The sequence below is a fragment of the Physeter macrocephalus genome, chromosome 18 (genome assembly GCF_002837175.3).
Source record: "Physeter macrocephalus isolate SW-GA chromosome 18, ASM283717v5, whole genome shotgun sequence".
NCBI classification, from domain to species: domain Eukaryota; kingdom Metazoa; phylum Chordata; class Mammalia; order Artiodactyla; family Physeteridae; genus Physeter; species Physeter macrocephalus.
The window spans coordinates 41,719,057-41,739,304 of NC_041231.1; the positions used below are offsets into that span (position 1 = coordinate 41,719,057).

The 20,248-nt window shown below is 48.3% G+C and overlaps 1 protein-coding gene across 1 annotated transcript in view; it reads left to right on the forward strand.

Moving 5' to 3' along the window:
* The window catches only part of DOCK3 (dedicator of cytokinesis 3), a 463,183-nt gene that overhangs the window by 426,451 nt on the left and 16,484 nt on the right, over positions 1-20,248 (forward strand). The window contains exons 38-46 of the mRNA XM_028479808.2: positions 9,665-9,751; positions 11,136-11,240; positions 15,244-15,385; positions 16,394-16,560; positions 16,713-16,799; positions 17,278-17,457; positions 18,078-18,161; positions 18,292-18,408; positions 20,111-20,232. Coding sequence (XP_028335609.1) covers positions 9,665-9,751; positions 11,136-11,240; positions 15,244-15,385; positions 16,394-16,560; positions 16,713-16,799; positions 17,278-17,457; positions 18,078-18,161; positions 18,292-18,408; positions 20,111-20,232 — 1,091 coding nt within the window. The remainder of the gene's footprint in view (positions 1-9,664; positions 9,752-11,135; positions 11,241-15,243; positions 15,386-16,393; positions 16,561-16,712; positions 16,800-17,277; positions 17,458-18,077; positions 18,162-18,291; positions 18,409-20,110; positions 20,233-20,248) is intronic.

Here is a 20,248-nt window from a genome sequence, read left to right on the forward strand (position 1 = left end):
ACGCTACAGGGATGGCAGCAGCTGCAGAGGGTGTTGTGTGGGGTGGTGAGGGGGTGGAGGCCCATGTGTGTGCATTAGATTTGGAGGCAGCATGACTTTCTCTGGGGAAAAAAAAATAACAGCTTAATTCTGTGCCTTGGAAGCCAATTCCAGATTGGGGATGTAAGAGGCAACCCCACATACCAGCTTTGCACATCTGTAAATACTAATGCTCCAACAGCAGGGGCTTTGGGCCCCCTGTTATATTTATTAGATTTACTTAAATTATTGTAGCTTTCTGCTCTGCTATAGAAAATGTGAGCTGTAAAAATTAATGGATTCTAACCACAGCCAACGGAGGCCTGTACTGCCTCTTACGGGTACGTGTTCTTGTCTTGGATTTCCCTTCCTTACAGCATAGTCTGGGCTCCTCTCATTGGGGTTATTCTCTATTAAACTTGATTCTGTGGAATTAGCAGGCATTGTCAGCATTGGTTCAGACTTTCTTGGGACTTCCCAGCCATTCTGCTCCAATCTCTGGGAGAGCTCCTTGTGGGGCCCTCTGAGCCACCTATGGCCCATACACTGGAAAGGCTGGGCTTGTGTAACTTGTAGAAGCTGTTCTCTCATTACTCAGCTTTGAGCATGTTAAAAAGCTGAAACAGGATTGTTCAGGGAACTATAGTGGCTGAACTCCAGACTTGAATGGAAATTGGTTTTTTAAAATAAGCTTTTTTTATCATAAAAAAGAAAGATTTAAACATTAATAACTTCTGCCCATAAATCAGAAAACATTCATCAGTTTTACACAACACGGGAGACTTTTGTTTGTCAAAAACATTCACCCATGTAGGGAACACACTGGTAAGCAGGAACCTTTCCAAAACCTCAGGAGCTCTCATTTCACCTGGCCCAGAAAGGAGACCCATGCTTAGCTGTCAGCCAGCCACACGTGACTGAGCCACAGTGCCAGCCCAAAGCCTCTTCTCCTTGCTGATCCAGAGATGGATGGAGGGCCCCATGCCAGCACACTTTTAGGTCTGTCTTCCTGGCACCCAGCCCACCTGGAGCTGCCACTTACCCATATGCCCAGCGTGCCCTCCCAGCTCTGAGGGAATGGCATAAGCATGGTGTGAGTGTGCATGAGTGTTGTTAGTATATTAGCTTATTTTTCTTTCCATGGGCATAGAGTACAGAGTAGAGTTATGCTTATCTGATTGAGCCCAGCAGTGGGACACGTGAGCATTAATGGTCCCCTTTTCACCCCACACTACAGTAGTGTTAAGAAAGCAGGTTTAAAGGTTAGTATGAACAAGGGAAGGTAATGCAAAACCTGCCTGAGTATTGTGGATAAGCAGGAAGGGGAGAAGGACTGGGAGGCTCTGTAGGCTACCTTCTCAGGGATCTCCCACTCCTTCTAGCAGCCCTGCCTTTGGTGTGAATTGCTGGGGGAGCAGCTTCTGTGCTGAGAACTGACCACTCAGTGAGCCCTTTCATGAGCTCATCCTCAAAGGGGTATTTTTCACAATCATTCTCTTGGGCTCATACAGAAGGTCCAACTTTTCTGTTTCTGTACCTTCATCCCTGACGGAACCAGTGGATAGGGCTAACCAGTTCTCTTGAAAGCATTCAGGGTTTTTTTCTAATGGCTCCAGAAAAGAAAAACCTGGCTGATGCAAGAAAAGTGCTCCTGGGCTTCCCTGGTGGCGCAGTGGTTAAGAATCTGCCTGCCAATGCAGGAGACACGGGTTCGAGCCCTGGTCCGGGAAGATCCCACGTGCCACGGAGCAGCTAAGCCCGTGCACCACAACTACTGAAGCCCACGTGCCGTAGAGCCCGTGCTCTGCAACAAGAGAAGCCACCGCAATGAGAAGCCCGCGCACCACAACGAAGAGTAGCCCCCGCTCTCCACAACTAGAGAAAAGCCGGTGCACAGCAATGAAGACCCAGCGCAGCCAAAAATAAAATAAATAAATAAATTTTTTAAAAAAGAAGGAAGGGGAGGCATGAAGATGGGAGCTGGTCCTTCATCTCAGGGAAGAGGGAGCAGAAGGGAAGGGAAGCTGGGAGGAGGCCTCTGACCCCTAAGGCACACAGACCATCAGGACTGAACCAACCTTCCATGTGGGGGGTGGGCTTGGGCTCTACTGCTGAGGGCTGCTATTGTTCACACTCCTTTGAAGGAATGAGCCTGTTGCTTCTAAAATGTTGTGTGTAGACAGAAGTACAAAGACTGACAGTCTGGAGTCCCAGGCTTTTGCCTTCCTTTCCAGTTTGAGTAGAGTGAGCCAGGTCAGTGCAACTTTTGTGCCATCCCTGTCAGTGGGGGCAACAAGGATGTATAAACACACATCTGCCCAAGCTAGTAGAAGTGATTGGATTTCAGACACTGGTGAGTAGTTGTGTAGTTGGCTTTGCCTCCTGCCAGGAGGAAGGAAACCAAGAGAGAAGATGTAGATGGGATGCACTGTATCTGCAGGGCGTTCCCTCGCTGTGTTCCGAGGTAGCTCTCAAAACCCCCAGCATTCCAGCACAACCCTCAAGGCTGACAAGAGTGTCCTGGATCACCCTTGGGGGTTGGGGGGGCAGGCTTGGAGCAGCAGGGCTACAAATTAGGGCAGAGATGCCAGCGAGGCAGATAAGCATTGATCCTAATAGGAGAGTAGAACTGCTTTACTGGGAGCTACTGTCAGCAGACAAAGTGCCTTTAGCCTCACATGGGTTCCTCATCACCTAAATGGGCAGTTCCCCATGGGGTGCTCCTTACAGGCTGGCTAGCAGTCTGCACACAGCTCAGCTGCTTAGCCAGCCCCCTTGGAGCTTCCTGCCAGGCAGACCCTACTGTGGGCCCTTCACTGAAACCTGCCCAAGCAGCACTTGGAGCCAGAGAGAGGACAGACATGTGCCCCCTTAAAAGCTGTGATGTGGGGGTACAAGAGGCTTTCTAGCTCACTGAGGCAGAGGCATTGTATCGGAGCAGGGAGTCAGGGTCTGTTTAAAATTCTCTTTGGTTTGTCTCAACATTTTTAATTGGTCCTGCAGTTCAATCCATATGGCGTTAATTTCTTCAAAGGATAAGAAACACAGCAGCACTTGGAGCCAGAGAGAGGACAGACATGTGCCCCCTTAAAAGCTGTGATGTGGGGGTACAAGAGGCTTTCTAGCTCACTGAGGCAGAGGCATTGTATCGGAGCAGGGAGTCAGGGTCTGTTTAAAATTCTCTTTGGTTTGTCTCAACATTTTTAATTGGTCCTGCAGTTCAATCCATATGGCGTTAATTTCTTCAAAGGATAAGAAACACAGCCCTGGGCTTCCCTGGTGGCGCAGTGGTTGAGAATCTGCCTGCCAATGCAGAGGACACGGCTTCAAGCCCTGGTCCAGGAAGATCCCACATGACACGGAGCCAACTAAGCCTGTGCACCACAACTGCTGAGCCTGCGCTCTGCAGCCCGCGAGTCACAACTGCTGAGGCCCGCGCACCTAGAGCCCATGCTCCGCAACAAGAGAAGTCACTGCAATGAGAAGCCTGCGCACCACAGCGAAGAGTAGCCCCCGCTCACAGCAACTAGAGAAAAAGCCTGTGCACAACAAAGAAGACGCAACAAGCCCGTGCACAGCAACGAAGATGCAACGCAGACAAAAATAAATAAATTAATTAATTAAATTTAAAAAAAAGGAAAGAAACACGGTCCTGAATAAAACAGTATTGTCCTTCTCCCTGATGCTATTTCAAATCTATTTTAAAAATATAGTCCTTATTAAACATTCATACTGAAATATTGATGGGTGAAATTATAGTATGATATCTGATATTTGCTTCCAAAACTATGGGGAGGAGTAGGTGGATGAGAGATATTTAATGATACAAGACTGGCCGTGAGTTGGTCATTGTTGAGGTTGGATGATGAGTACCTAGGTGTTCATACTTCCATGTTTCTATATGTTTAAAAGTTTCCTATAATTAAAAATTTTAATTAGTACTTAGAAGTTGGGGAGAAGAGCCTGGCTAAAATGTCAAGTAAACCTTTGATTCCCAGTCTCGCTAAGAGAGAAAGCACTGTATTAAAAAGAAGAGGGGGCTTCCCTGGTGGCGCAGTGGTTGAGTCCGCCTGCCGATGCAGGGGACACGGGTTTGTGCCCCGGTCCGGGAAGATCCCACATGCCACGGAGCGGCTGGGCCTGTGAGCCATGGCCGCTGAGCCTGCGCGTCCGGAGCCTGTGCTCCGCAATGGGAGAGGCCACAACAGTGAGAGGCCTGCGTACTGCAAAACAGCTCTGAGGGAATGGCATAAGCATGGTGTGAGTGTGCATGAGTGTTGTTAGTATATTAGCTTATTTTTCTTTCCATGGGCATAGAGTACAGAGTAGAGTTATGCTTATCTGATTGAGCCCAGCAGTGGGACACGTGAGCATTAATGGTCCCCTTTTCACCCCACACTACAGTAGTGTTAAGAAAGCAGGTTTAAAGGTTAGTATGAACAAGGGAAGGTAATGCAAAACCTGCCTGAGTATTGTGGATAAGCAGGAAGGGGAGAAGGACTGGGAGGCTCTGTAGGCTACCTTCTCAGGGATCTCCCACTCCTTCTAGCAGCCCTGCCTTTGGTGTGAATTGCTGGGGGAGCAGCTTCTGTGCTGAGAACTGACCACTCAGTGAGCCCTTTCATGAGCTCATCCTCAAAGGGGTATTTTTCACAATCATTCTCTTGGGCTCATACAGAAGGTCCAACTTTTCTGTTTCTGTACCTTCATCCCTGACGGAACCAGTGGATAGGGCTAACCAGTTCTCTTGAAAGCATTCAGGGTTTTTTTCTAATGGCTCCAGAAAAGAAAAACCTGGCTGATGCAAGAAAAGTGCTCCTGGGCTTCCCTGGTGGCGCAGTGGTTAAGAATCTGCCTGCCAATGCAGGAGACACGGGTTCGAGCCCTGGTCCGGGAAGATCCCACGTGCCACGGAGCAGCTAAGCCCGTGCACCACAACTACTGAAGCCCACGTGCCGTAGAGCCCGTGCTCTGCAACAAGAGAAGCCACCGCAATGAGAAGCCCGCGCACCACAACGAAGAGTAGCCCCCGCTCTCCACAACTAGAGAAAAGCCGGTGCACAGCAATGAAGACCCAGCGCAGCCAAAAATAAAATAAATAAATAAATTTTTTAAAAAAGAAGGAAGGGGAGGCATGAAGATGGGAGCTGGTCCTTCATCTCAGGGAAGAGGGAGCAGAAGGGAAGGGAAGCTGGGAGGAGGCCTCTGACCCCTAAGGCACACAGACCATCAGGACTGAACCAACCTTCCATGTGGGGGGTGGGCTTGGGCTCTACTGCTGAGGGCTGCTATTGTTCACACTCCTTTGAAGGAATGAGCCTGTTGCTTCTAAAATGTTGTGTGTAGACAGAAGTACAAAGACTGACAGTCTGGAGTCCCAGGCTTTTGCCTTCCTTTCCAGTTTGAGTAGAGTGAGCCAGGTCAGTGCAACTTTTGTGCCATCCCTGTCAGTGGGGGCAACAAGGATGTATAAACACACATCTGCCCAAGCTAGTAGAAGTGATTGGATTTCAGACACTGGTGAGTAGTTGTGTAGTTGGCTTTGCCTCCTGCCAGGAGGAAGGAAACCAAGAGAGAAGATGTAGATGGGATGCACTGTATCTGCAGGGCGTTCCCTCGCTGTGTTCCGAGGTAGCTCTCAAAACCCCCAGCATTCCAGCACAACCCTCAAGGCTGACAAGAGTGTCCTGGATCACCCTTGGGGGTTGGGGGGGCAGGCTTGGAGCAGCAGGGCTACAAATTAGGGCAGAGATGCCAGCGAGGCAGATAAGCATTGATCCTAATAGGAGAGTAGAACTGCTTTACTGGGAGCTACTGTCAGCAGACAAAGTGCCTTTAGCCTCACATGGGTTCCTCATCACCTAAATGGGCAGTTCCCCATGGGGTGCTCCTTACAGGCTGGCTAGCAGTCTGCACACAGCTCAGCTGCTTAGCCAGCCCCCTTGGAGCTTCCTGCCAGGCAGACCCTACTGTGGGCCCTTCACTGAAACCTGCCCAAGCAGCACTTGGAGCCAGAGAGAGGACAGACATGTGCCCCCTTAAAAGCTGTGATGTGGGGGTACAAGAGGCTTTCTAGCTCACTGAGGCAGAGGCATTGTATCGGAGCAGGGAGTCAGGGTCTGTTTAAAATTCTCTTTGGTTTGTCTCAACATTTTTAATTGGTCCTGCAGTTCAATCCATATGGCGTTAATTTCTTCAAAGGATAAGAAACACAGCCCTGGGCTTCCCTGGTGGCGCAGTGGTTGAGAATCTGCCTGCCAATGCAGAGGACACGGCTTCAAGCCCTGGTCCAGGAAGATCCCACATGACACGGAGCCAACTAAGCCTGTGCACCACAACTGCTGAGCCTGCGCTCTGCAGCCCGCGAGTCACAACTGCTGAGGCCCGCGCACCTAGAGCCCATGCTCCGCAACAAGAGAAGTCACTGCAATGAGAAGCCTGCGCACCACAGCGAAGAGTAGCCCCCGCTCACAGCAACTAGAGAAAAAGCCTGTGCACAACAAAGAAGACGCAACAAGCCCGTGCACAGCAACGAAGATGCAACGCAGACAAAAATAAATAAATTAATTAATTAAATTTAAAAAAAAGGAAAGAAACACGGTCCTGAATAAAACAGTATTGTCCTTCTCCCTGATGCTATTTCAAATCTATTTTAAAAATATAGTCCTTATTAAACATTCATACTGAAATATTGATGGGTGAAATTATAGTATGATATCTGATATTTGCTTCCAAAACTATGGGGAGGAGTAGGTGGATGAGAGATATTTAATGATACAAGACTGGCCGTGAGTTGGTCATTGTTGAGGTTGGATGATGAGTACCTAGGTGTTCATACTTCCATGTTTCTATATGTTTAAAAGTTTCCTATAATTAAAAATTTTAATTAGTACTTAGAAGTTGGGGAGAAGAGCCTGGCTAAAATGTCAAGTAAACCTTTGATTCCCAGTCTCGCTAAGAGAGAAAGCACTGTATTAAAAAGAAGAGGGGGCTTCCCTGGTGGCGCAGTGGTTGAGTCCGCCTGCCGATGCAGGGGACACGGGTTTGTGCCCCGGTCCGGGAAGATCCCACATGCCACGGAGCGGCTGGGCCTGTGAGCCATGGCCGCTGAGCCTGCGCGTCCGGAGCCTGTGCTCCGCAATGGGAGAGGCCACAACAGTGAGAGGCCTGCGTACTGCAAAAAAAAAAAAAAAAAAAAAAGAGAGAGAAGGAAATGGACAATATTGCCCCTTAGTGAAGACCACTGTTAGATGAGCCTGTCACCATAGTAGGAGCCACACCACAGAAACAGCCTAAGACGTGATTAGGCAAGGATTATCTGAAGCCTGCTCTAAGATTTGAATATTTTTGTAAAGGAAATTATCAGACCTACTACCAAGCCCTTTGGTAGCTACTTCCTACTTAGCTTCCATACTTGTTTCTAAGCTTAAATGATCTTAATTTAAAAGTCATTGTTTCCTTCATTAACTCATTAAATAAATCTTTATTGAGTACCTGCTCATGGCTGGCACTGTTCTAGGCTCTGAGGATAAAGGATATAAACAGGATCCCTGCCCTCATGTAGCTTACTATCTAATTGAGACTAATACAACATAAAAGTAAATACTTTTTAGCCCAGAAATAAACCCACACACCTATGGTCAATTAATCTTCAGGCAAGAATATACAGTGGAGAAAAGACAGTCTCTTCAGCAATTGGTGCTGGGAAAGCTCGACGGCCGCATGTAAATCAATGAAGTTAGAAAACTCCCTCACACCATACACAAAAATAAACTCAAAATGGCTTAAAGATTTAAATTTAAGACATGACAGCTTAAAGCTCCTAGGAGAGAATATAGGCAAAACAATCTCTGATACAAATTGTAGCAATATTTTCTTAGATCAGTCTCCCAAGGCAAAAGAAATAAAAGCAAAAATAAACGGGACCTAATCGAACATACAAGCTTTTGCACAGCAAAGGAAACCATAAACAAAATGAAAAGACAACCTACGGACTGGGAAAAAGTATTTCAAATGATGCAACCGACAAGGGCTTAATTTCCAAAATGTAGAAACAGCTCATATAGCTCAATATCAGAAACAAACAAACAACCCAATCGAAAAATGGGCAGAGGGACTCCACGCTCCTAATGCAGGGGGCCCAGGTTCGATCCCTGGTCGGGGAACTACATCCCGCATGCATGCTGCAACTGAAGATCCCGTGTGCCGCAAATAAGACCTGGCACAGCCAAAATTAATTAATTAATTAATTAATTAATTAAATGTTAAAGAAAAGAAAAAACATTAAAACAAAACAAAACAAAAAATGTGGTTGCACCATTTAAAAAAAAAAGGGGGCAGAAAACCAAAGTAGACATTTCTCCAAAAGAGACATAAGGATGGCCAACAGGCACATGAAAAGATGCTCAGCGTCACTAATTACTAAAGAAATGCAAATCAAAACTACAGTGAGATGTCACCTCACACTGGTCAGAATGGCCAGCATCAAAAAGTCTACAAATAATAAATGCTGGACAGGGTGTGGAGAAAGGGAACCTCCTACACTGTTGGGGGCAATGTAAATTGGTGCAGCCACTATGGAGAGCAGTATGGAGGTTCCTTAAAAAACTAAAAATAGAGTTAGTTTTAGTTACATGATTCAGCAATCCCATTCCTGGGCATATATCCAGAAAAGAAAAAAACTCTAATTCAAAAAGATACATGCACCTAATGTTCATACCAGCACTATTGACAACAGCCAAGGCATAGAAGCAACCTGTGTTCGTCAACATATGAATGGATAAAGAAGATGGGGGGAGGGTGTGTGTATGTATATATATTATATATATAATGTAATATTAGTCATTAAAAAGAATGAAATACTGCCATTTGCAGCAACATGGATGGACCTAGAGATTATCATGCTAAGTGAAGTAAGTCAGACAGAGAAGACAGATATTATATATCACATGTGGAATCTAAAAAAATTATACAAATGAACTTATTTACAAAACAGAAACAGACTCACAGACATAGAAAACAAACTTATTGCTACCAAAGGGGAAAGGGTGGAGGAGGGATAAATTAGGAGTTTGGGATTAACAGATACACACTACTCTATATAAAATAGATAAACAACAAGGACGTACTGTATAGCACAGGGAACTACTTTCAATATCTTGTAATATCTTGTAATAACTACATTCAATAGTAATATTGGAATCTGAAAAGAATATATGTATGCGTGTGTGTGTGTGTGTGTGTGTGTATTCTTATTTATACAACTGGATCACTTTTGTGTACCTGAAACTAACACAATATTGTAAATCAACCGTACTTCAATTTGAAAAAGTAAATACTTTTTTTATACAAGATAACTTCAGAGTAATGAAAGAGAGAATGGTTGGGGTAGTGCCTGTCCTTGACAAGGTAGTTAGGGAAAGGCCTCTTGGAAGTGGAAACATTTGAGTAGAAACCTGAAAGCTATGCCTCAAGCCAGAAAACCACAGTGCTATGTGTTCTCCACAAATTGGTTTTGAGCATATGTTCTTTGTGACATATGAGTTGCAGGAGGCCTTTGGTTGTGCCCTCTGATACGTTTGATGTGGGCTTTGGCCATTCCGAGGCTGCCTGAGGTGCTGAAGCCTTTTTCCTATTTCTGACGCAGAGTTGGGAGTTTGGGATCCCACTGTGCAGGGAGCTGGCATGTCAGTATGAGAGCCTCTACGATTATCAGAGCCTCAGCTGGATTCGGGTGAGCTTTGCCCCTTCCCCCACCCCAACCCTGAGTGGAGGTGCTAGCACTTTTCTGGCGTCAACTTCTAAGGGAGCGTTTACTGTGGACCCAGACCTTGGTTTAGTGCTGTGGACAGTACAGGAGAAGCAAAAGCCACGGTTCCTGCTCTCAGGATGCTTGCATTATGGCTGGGGAACCAAAACAAACACATGACAAATGATTGTATGATCCAGACCCCAAGGGCCACTGGTGCTCAAGGAAGGGAGAAGCAGCATACACAGGGTAGGATGGGGGTTTCAAGGAGGAGGTGGCAGCTCGACTTCATGAAGAAGCTTTTCCTGAAATGATTTTGTTCAGGTATGCTTCATCTGAAAACATTATAAGATCTTTCACTGCCTTGGCTTATGGTCAATTCTAAGCACCCAAGTAAAGGAAGTTCTTCTTCCCTTCTTTGATGAAAAATACTCAAAATTAAGTGAAATGGACTTTGAAGGTCTCCCAAATTTTTCCTAGTTGCCGGTGCTGGGTATTAAATCGTAACAGGTCATTGGCAAAGAGAAGTCAGGAATCTCAGTTCATCCTCCTCCTGTACCCTTGTCAGCATGGCTAGCTCTTCTGTGTTCCCTGATCCTGATCAGGACTTGGGCCTATATAATAGATGTGGTTCTCTAGCAATAGCTTTTTGACTGGTCTTTGAAGGCCGCTGCCCCCTGGCAGGCTGGCTTGATTGAGTGCATTAGGGCTGTCTTCCCAGTCAGACTTCAGTGAGTTTTTCTGAACCTGAAGCCAGGCCAGCCAAGACTAAAAAACTCATCGACCTTGGGAGTACCAGACATCATAGATATTAGTTCAACTTGTAAAGTTTAAAATCTCCTGAATTGGGACCAGTACCAGTGATGCTGGTAACTAAGCCTTCCTCATTCTGTTAGCATCGAGTCAGATGATAAATGAACAAGAGCAATGCAGATGGACTGATGGAAAATGGTGCCACCTATAAGCAACACTAGCTTATACTCAATTGGTGTAGTGAGTATCAGTCAAAACCAGGAATTCCTGAGCAAAAAAAGGAAGTCCATGTTAAATGTGTACCCCTGAAAGTACAGGAAGCCTGCGTCTCTGTGGGGCTGAGGCCACTCATTGGGAAGGACACTCCAAGCAGCCTCTCAGGGCTGCTTCACCGTCAGGTGACAATGGAGAGCAAAGACTTCTTCTCCATCAGGCAGTTCCCCAGGGAGAGGTTGATCAGGGCTAGGGGCTCACTTTTTATCTAGACTGAGTCACCATGTTCTCTTTCCAAAAGACAGTGTCTACTTAGGCCTGGGAGAACTTGCTTTGGACACCGCTAGCAGTCAAGCCAACCAACAGCACTAGCAGTCAAGCCAACTGCCTTTCTCGTTCACAGAAAATGGAGGCCAGCTACTATGACAACATCATGGAGCAGCAACGCCTGGAGCCTGAGTTCTTTCGGGTCGGCTTCTATGGCAGGAAGTTTCCTTTCTTCCTTCGGGTGAGTCCATTCAGGTAGTCACGAGAACTTCTATCATACTTTACACGTAAGTTATTTACAACCTGTTTTTTTTTTAACCTTTTTCCTATTCTACTGAATACTTCTTTTTGACGGACTGACCAGCCAACAAAAAGCATTTGGCTTAATTTGACTGGACTGGCTACCAACTTTAGACTCTGTTTCTCTCTGCAGTACTGTTTTGTAGCTACCTGGAATGTATAAGGGTGGTTTTCTTACCAAATCAACCACGTTCCTGCAGGAAATGACCAGGGTGTGAGAATGTCCCATAGGTATGTTTAGAAACCTTCCAACTTCTGTTTCCAGTGCCTGGAATCCTCCAGTGTGACTGTTCTCAGCCAGACAGGACATCAATACAGCCCTGACCTCAACAGTAGGCAGTCCAGCCAGGGTGGAGAATTATTGATTTGAGAGATTTCAGAGGATAGTCCCCTTGCTCCTGGGGTTTGTGGGAGCTGCCAAACATTGGATTTGGCTGTGGAAAGCCTTTCCTAGGCAGCCAGTTCTCTGGCCCATGATGATTACAGCCATTTTCCTCCACCATTGCTGGAAAGGCTGAGCTAGCATGTAAAGAGAGTGGAAGGAATGACTGAGCATAGACATACTGACACCAGTTAAACAGTTGCGATTTTTTTTTGTCTTTAATCAGCACAACCCAGAGGCTCCAGGAGAAGTCAGCCTGGGCTTGTAGGCTGTAGCCCATATGGATTTGCTGTTCTCAAATGACCTAAATGAAGCTGTGCTGATGAAAGAGCCCTAGGGCTGCAGTTGAGACTTAAGAGTAGCTCTGATTGTCCCCAGTTCCAGTATCATGCTAAGGTTCAGTGTCCAGGAAGCAGCTGGGAAAATTCATAGGATTCCCTTGATGTGTTTGGGATCCTCTCTTACTGGAGAAATTGCTTTAGCCAGTGAGCAATAATAAGCTTGCTATCTCATCAAAGGTCAACCTGAGCTTAATGGCTCCTTAAAAAAAGCCAGTCTGCTAAGCAACAAAGTCCAGGCTGACTACATTTCAGATGTAAGGCAGGTCAACATGCACATTTCTTGGGCAGTCATCATTATAGGCTAAAAAAAAAAAGATTTCTACAGGAACTAGCAATAGTGATAGGGACAGCAAGCACACTCTGCCTGATCGTGATCCCCAGAAGGCTCTAAGTCTATGGCACAGGAGTGTTTATAGTAGCAGAATGTGAATGAGTAGAGGATCTCCTCAGGAGACTGGACCTCCTTCATTCTCTAGGGACCATCCAGTCCAGGCATATCAGAAGTGGCATGTTTGTTGCCCCCATCAACATAGATCATACAACAGCAGTGGGGGTAGAGGTCAACAGAAGAGAAAGAAGGAAAAAAAAAAGAAGAGAAAGAAGGAGTAGTACAAGAATTAGAAACCAAAAGCATCTCTAGAAAGCCTTTTGATAAGCTAATGATTCTAGCCCTGTAAGTTATTTCTTTTGCATTTTATCTTTGCAAATTATGCTTGTCATTTTATTCTCCTTGTTTAGTCCCACAATGTGTATGCCATCAACCAGATTTTACTCCAAAACATCATTATTTTGAGTATTACACAATCAGGCCCTGATGTTCCCCATTTCTGTCTTTGGCAAGCAGGAGGTCTCCATCATGGTTCCACCTGGCTCCCACCCCTCATGCTCATGTCACAGGGAACATCAGTGTCTCAGGGCTCTCAGAGCTTTCTGACAAGTAGGACCTGGCATAGAACCTGCATCTGAGCCATTCATACAGTGTTCTCAAGTGACAGTCTAAATGTTCAAACGTGGTTTCAAGAGAGCCAGTAATGGAGGAAAAATAACAAGAGGTGTTAGGAAATATCATCCATCAGTCCATCCTCATTTCCACCCTAGGAGCTATGTTTCATGCATACAAATCTGCCTGGCCTGACTACATGCTGCCTTCCCTTCCCTCAGCTGCTCAGTTCATCTGTGGCAAATGGAAAAAGTCCAGTGGAGGTAGCCGTTTGCCCTGTAAATGGCAAGGGCAAAATGGAAAGCAGTGGCAGCCAGATCTGTCTCATGTAGGGATGCTGGGGCTCTCGCCTGAGCAGACTTGAAAGCAGCAACCAGCCTCAAGGTCAATGCTCTGTGCCTTCCTCCTGCTGGGTCTTCCCCAGAACACTAGGCTAGTAGTGTTTCACCTTTCCCACATAGGCCATCTATTACTCTAGCTCTGTCAGCTTGAGTTCTCTGGACCATCTGCCCATCTTGCTTCACAAATGTGATTATCTGCTAATCTGCATGGAGACAGGAAAACATCCAGCCCTCCCTCCTTGGGGGAATTTCTGTTTCTCTTCATTTGACTCACAAACAGACACTGGAGAGGATTGTACGTTTGTGAGTGGATATGAAAAGGCCAGTTCTAAACAGTTACTTTCTTTTTCAGTTCTCCTTATCAAGCAAGGGACTTAGAAATGTCTCGGTCCTCTGTCTGTTCCACTGGAGAGGCCAGCCTGCTCCTCCTGACCTTGACTTCCCTTCCAGTGTTGCCCTTCCATTCTGATCCATCTGGACATGTGGCCTAGCCTTAGCTGAGTTCTCCCATAGTAAGAGAAGAAGTGAAAAGTGGGCAAAAATCCTATTCCAAAAAGGCTGAGGTCATCCACAGCCTGGCCTGTGATTATCCCTGTACTGGGAAGCGTAGGGCTGGCCCTGTGGGACCTCTCTCGCCCCCTTCCTCTGAAGACATGCCAAGAGGGGCTGCCAGTGCCTGATACCATTTGTCAAAGTGAATCTAGTGAGGCAGCTAGGCAGGCAGACAGATGTCACCAGAGGGCTTCAGAGGAGCCTCCTCCAGCCACTCACTCTTGACCAGCTGTGAGGTAGGCAGAGCAGCAGGGGTGATGGTGCCTTGTCATGCCTTCCGTACACAAAGAGAAAAACTGAGACCTAACCTGTACCAAATATGACGTAACATGAGGTTTTAAGAAATGTGTAATTGGGGACTTCCCTGGTGGCACAGTAGTTAAGAATCCACCTGCCAATGCGGGGGACACAGGTTCGATCCCTGGTCCGGGAAGATCCCACATGTTGTGGAGCAGCTAAGCCCGTGCGCCACAGCCACTGAGTCTGTGATCTAGAGCCCGCGAGCCACGACTACTGAGCCCACGTGCCACAGCTACTGAAGCCTGCGTGCCTAGAGCCCGTGCTCCACAACGAGAAGCCACTGCGATGAAAAGCCCGTGCACCGCAACGAAGAGTAGCCCCCACTCGCCGCAACTAGAGAAAGCCCACGCACAGCAACGAAGACCCAACGCAGCCAAAACTAAATAAATTTATTTTTGTAAAAAAAGAAAGAAATGTGTAGCTGGAATGATGTTCTGCTGACACAGTTGCAAAGGAATTGCTGCCAGACAGGTTGATAAATGCCCACTGGACACTGGGCAATGTTTAGACTGTTTCTCCCAGCTGACAAAAGTGATCCTACAAAAGCACACACCTGATCACCCCCTTTTCTAAATTATTTGGTGGCACCCATAGTGATACTCCTTGGCACACACCTGCAGGCATGTTCAGTCACCCTCCCACCAGTTCTCCACAAGCACCTTCTTTCTAGCTGTGCCTTTTCCTGTCTTGGCTTGTGGCCCTGGTTGTAACCGTACCCACATAGATTGCCCCCCACTCTTCTCTACTGCGCTAACCCAGGTGGACCTTCCAAGGACTCTTTTCAGGCATGGCTGTTTCCAAAATCTCACCCCACCTCCCCACTTGCATCCCTTCCTGTGTGAGGAGCCCTCCCTTCCTTGAGCTTCCTGCAGCCTTTGCCATACCTCCCACCCTGGGCTGTCACACCACAGTGCAGTTCTCCCTTCTGCTGTCCCTCACCCTTCTTGACCATCATTTCCCTTAAGGCAGAGACTTAGTGCTGTGTCCATGCCTGCCACAGGGGTTCCTAGGACACGTCTGTGGGATGAGGAGGCGGGGGATGGGTGGCTGCAGGCGAGGCATTGAGTGTGCTCTCCCATTTGTGGCAGAACAAAGAATACGTGTGCCGTGGCCACGACTACGAGAGGCTGGAGGCCTTCCAGCAGAGGATGCTCAGCGAGTTCCCACAGGCTGTCGCCATGCAGCACCCCAACCACCCTGACGACACCATCCTGCAGTGTGATGCCCAGTGTATCTTTTGACACTTAGTAGGGGAAGGAGGGCTGGGATCCTGGGAGGTGAGGCCCACCCAGTCAGCTGCCCCTCTGCCATGTCGTTGGCCATACAGGCCAGGTTACCTATAAGCCCTGAAGCAGAGTGTGTCCTCATTACTGACCTACACTTAGCAGGGCACTCGTGCTTCACAGAGGGGCCGTGGCATGCCCTTAGCCAGGGGGGCCTGGTCATCAGCTGAGCTTCAGGGGGACCTTTATCCCTCTGGTTGGCTGCTGCCAGCACCTGAGTCCCCACCCTGCCCTATGAAGGGTCTGCCTAGGCAGCCAGCAGCAATCACTGTGGACTCTTGCCGCAGGGATACTCCACTTCTGTGTCCTGCTCTTCTCCCACGTGCATCTGTTGTTACCCAGAGCCTTTGCCAGAAGGACTGAGGCACAGCTCTGGGGATGGGGGAGGAGACAGGGGGTCTGAGGCACTTGGCAGTCTGAATGCAAACACTGGCCTGCCCCTCATTCCCCACACACAGCTTCCTTGAAGACCTCATGACAGTCACCATGACTGTGGCAAGCTTGTTCCAGAGAGACGAGGGCAGGTAGAATCCCATATGTTATCTCGCCACAGAGATCCCAAAGAGTACTTTGTTAAAATGTTGTTTTGCAGTAAATACAGTTTACCCACAGTGGGCAGGCCCAGGCCCTTGCAGCTTTTTCATTTCTGTGGGGTGGGCAACCGCATTCTCCTGACCCCTTTCCCTTCTTCCTTAAAGGGGCACTGGAGAACACCTAGCTGTTGACATCTCACCTTGGCTGAGTGCTCAGGAGACTGACTGCTGGAGCAGGGAGAGGGGCAGATAGGGAGATTCGGTCTGTGTTTGGGTCTGATCTGCCCCTTGAAATGCTGCTCCTGCCAGTAGGGAACAGGGGCTGTGGTGTTCTCCTCTCCTTTGGGGGGATGACAGGGGTCAGCCACTCAGGTCCGTCTCTCTTTCAGTCTTTCTGGGTTTCTCCTTCACTTCCTGCCCAGACTTGCAGATCTATGCAGTGACGCCCATTCCAGATTATGTGGACGTCCTGCAGATGGACAGGGTCCCAGACCGCGTCAAGAGCTTCTACCGCGTCAACAATGTGAGGAAGTTCCGGTACGACAGGCCTTTTCACAAAGGCCCCAAGGACAAGGAGAATGAATTCAAGGTGAACAAATCTAGGGAAGTGGGGGCAGTGCTTATAGCGAGGCCGGGGCAAGCCCCACTTTCTCAGGAGCTCATCAGTCTCTCACCCTTCGGGCAGGCAGGGCGTGGTAAAAATCACTTAATGGCCTAAACCTACCTGTGCCTTCCCTGCAGAGCCTGTGGATCGAGCGTACCACGCTGACCCTGACCCACAGCTTGCCTGGCATCTCTCGGTGGTTCGAAGTGGAGAGGAGGGAGCTGGTGAGACATATTTCAGATGGGGCTGATTTTCACAGCTGCTTCCTCAGTTCTTGCTTTGGGGGCCTTTCTCTAAGGACAGAAGAGAGAGAAAGAGTGCTTAGGCCACCTACCTGGCCTAGGCTGCCACAGGCAATCCTGTGCTGGAGGCTTTGTGCACCTTCGTTCTCTCATTTAATATTCACAACACCCTTAGGCACCAGGTATTTTTTTTCTCACAATTTATGAATGCAGAAACTATTCTCTGAAGCTCAGGAAGCCAGAGACCTCTGACTTCAGAACTGGTGCTCTTCTCTATTTACTGTACTTCTAAGTGCCTACAGATTAGAAGAGGAAATTAGAAAGGGCTCAGGGAGTCCCAACTCCACAGGAACAAGGGCGGGGAGTCAGAATCACAAGTCATAGATCCCTGCTGTCAGGACTGTGATGAGGGAGGGGTTGACATTGTGCCTGGGATGACACCATTGCTGTGTGCCCCCAGGTGGAGGTCAGCCCCCTGGAGAATGCCATCCAAGTGGTTGAGAATAAGAACCAGGAGCTGCGGGCCCTGATCAGCCAGTATCAGCACAAGCAGGTGCATGGCAACATCAACCTGCTCAGCATGTGCCTGAATGGCGTCATTGACGCCGCTGTCAACGGAGGCATTGCACGCTACCAAGAGGTGAGCTGGGGTCCCAGACCAAACCCTGGCTGGGAAAGCAGTTCTCAGGCGCCTCTTCTTGAGATTCCAGCCTCTGAGGGAAGCCTTCCCAACAAGCCGTCTCCTGGCTGTGCCTCAGCTGACCAAGGATGGTCCTGGGATGAGGCTTTAAGCTCCCTGCCACTCCCTATTTCCATGGCACAGCTCTCTGATGGGGCCTTTTCTTCCTTTTTATTCTCTGAACTCTGACAGATGGGTAATCCATCTGATTATGGAAGGATGTTAAGTGGCCTCCAAGAGGAGCCTGAGAGCCCAGCCCTTCACAAGAAGTGAGTTATGGGCTGGCTAAGAGACTAGCCCCCTCACCCTGGCCACCAGCCCTGCCTGCCCTACCCAAGCCAGCAAGGCTCCATGAGGGGCTGAGACCAGCATTCAGGCTTAGATTACTTGATCACCTTCGGTCCTTCTTAAGACACAAAAAAACACATCTGTGATTGCTGGAGGTTCAAGCAGGCCAAGCTAGAGGTACATTGGTGTGTGTACCTGTTAGGAGGCAGCCCGGCTACCTTTCAGGTGGCACCTTCAGACTCTTAGTAGTAGCCCTTGGAAGAGTCTTCCTGACTTGGCCTTTTCTTTCACAGGCCTTCTTTGATAAAGATTACATCACCAAGCACCCAGGAGATGCTGAGAAGATCACTCAGCTCAAGGAACTCATGCAAGAGCAGGTATGTCTTGCCGGGGTTGGAGGCCAGTGTCTAGGAGGGAAAGGCTAGGCACCACACGATAACTGGATAGCTGCAGCACCCAAGGTCTGCTCCCTGGCTAACGGAGTAGTATTGTCTATCACCCTAATAGGTTCATGTTCTTGGAGTCGGGCTGGCAGTTCATGAGAAGTTCGTGCACCCAGAAATGCGCCCTCTGCATAAGAAGCTGATTGATCAGTTCCAGATGATGCGGGCCAGTCTCTACCATGTAAGCTGATCCCTGTCCTGTCCCTGCTGCAGTATAACCAGGTGTCACTTCCTCCATACCTGTGCAGCAAGCCAAAGGAAGTGGGGGTGGGAAGAGGGGCTGGAGAGGCGAACGTGAAGGAAAAGCTGTTCCCACCACAGGATAGCAGGAGGCAGAGGTGGGTGCTCTAGCCAGGAGAAGGACACCCAGGATCCTCTTATTCACTTCCTCCCTAAGGAGGAGTCATATTCAAGGACAGAGAATGTTTTTTTCAATGCACTGTGCTGGTGAAGAGAGGTTTTCATATGAGGAGGAAAAGTTTACGGCCCACATGCAGGGATCTCTTTGGAGATATTTTTCGTCCCGGGAACATACAGAGGTAAGGCATAGCCTGAGCCAGCCTTCTCTCCTCCCTCTCCCTCTTTCCCCTCTCTTTCCCCTTCCTCTTTAACCCCCTGCCTCCCTTCCCTCCCTCTTCCTCCATCATGTCTGATGACCCAGGCTCACACCTGAGAAAGCCTAGGGTGGGCAGTACATTTGTACTGGCCTCTCTTAGAAGGGTCAGGCAGGTTCTGGGGCTGGGCCCAGGCCCCAGAAGATCTCCCTGACTCTGACCTGCCTCCTAGGTCTCCACGGCAGTGTTTGACCCAAGGACTGATGCACACAAGCAGAAGCAGGGCCTGTATTCCAGGGCTAGTTTCCCTCCAGGGGTCTTACAGGGAATGCTGTCTGGCTGAGAGTAGGCTTCAGGTGGTCTTGAGCACAAACTGCTGGTCTCTCTGTGTGTGAACTTCCCCATCACAGCAGGTGACCCAGGCAAGCTAGAGCCTGGCCACTGGGAGAGCTCTCTAGCATGCAGGCTGTCAGGTCACTGCAGGAAAAGCCACAAAATGCTCGCCCACATACCTCAGGGTCTCCAGGGCACACATGGAGGTGTCCTCTCCAGCTGCAGAAGCACATTTCAGCCTTCTGCATGCTTTGGAAGAAGGGAGTGGAAAACCTCCTGCTTCTTCAGGGCAAGCTCAGAAACATCCCCAGTGCACCTAAGGCCCACAGATTGTGAAGGACTTCAGGAAACCTGGACAGTTGTGCTTTGTTTCCTCAGAGTCACAAATAGGGACACAAACCAATGTGCTGTCACCCAGGAGGATTTGGGATCAAAAGTTTCTGCCAAGATGTCTACATACTTAATTATGCAGAAATAGAACTGTACTGTTTTCCAATTACTTGCATCAGGATTTTGTGTCCTGTCTCCCCATAGACTGTGTCACAGACAACTTAACCCAGGTCACTGAGAGCTGGGCCATTTAGCAATCCAATAAAACCCAACTCCAGTTCTTATGTTAGAGGTGTCCACTGTCTGACAGATGATAATCAGCTCTTCCTCTCCTGTTTCCCAGCTCTTGTTCTACTTTTTCTATAGTGAGAAATGCCTGTTAACACACTCTTGTGAACTCAGACCAACCTCAGCCTACTCCAGATGTGCTCTTAGTGGGTTGACCTAGGCCTCACAGCCTCTGCCCCAGGCTGCAGTGTGGTTAGGAGGGTGCTTTAGTCATGAAGGGGTTACTGCCCAAAAGAAGCCAGTAGTTGAGGTTCAGCCAACAGTATATGATTTCTTTTTCTTTTACATTCCTGCCACCAGCCTGCTCTTCCCTCTCACCTCTTAATTACTTATTTATTCTTAATTATTTATTATGAAGGGGCATTCATTTCTCAACAGGAGTTTCCGGGTTTGGACAAGCTAAGTCCTGCATGTTCAGGCACCAGCACCCCACGGGGAAATGTCCTAGCATCCCATAGCCCCATGAGCCCAGAGAACATCAAGATGACCCACCGGCACAGGTATGGCTTTAGGGCT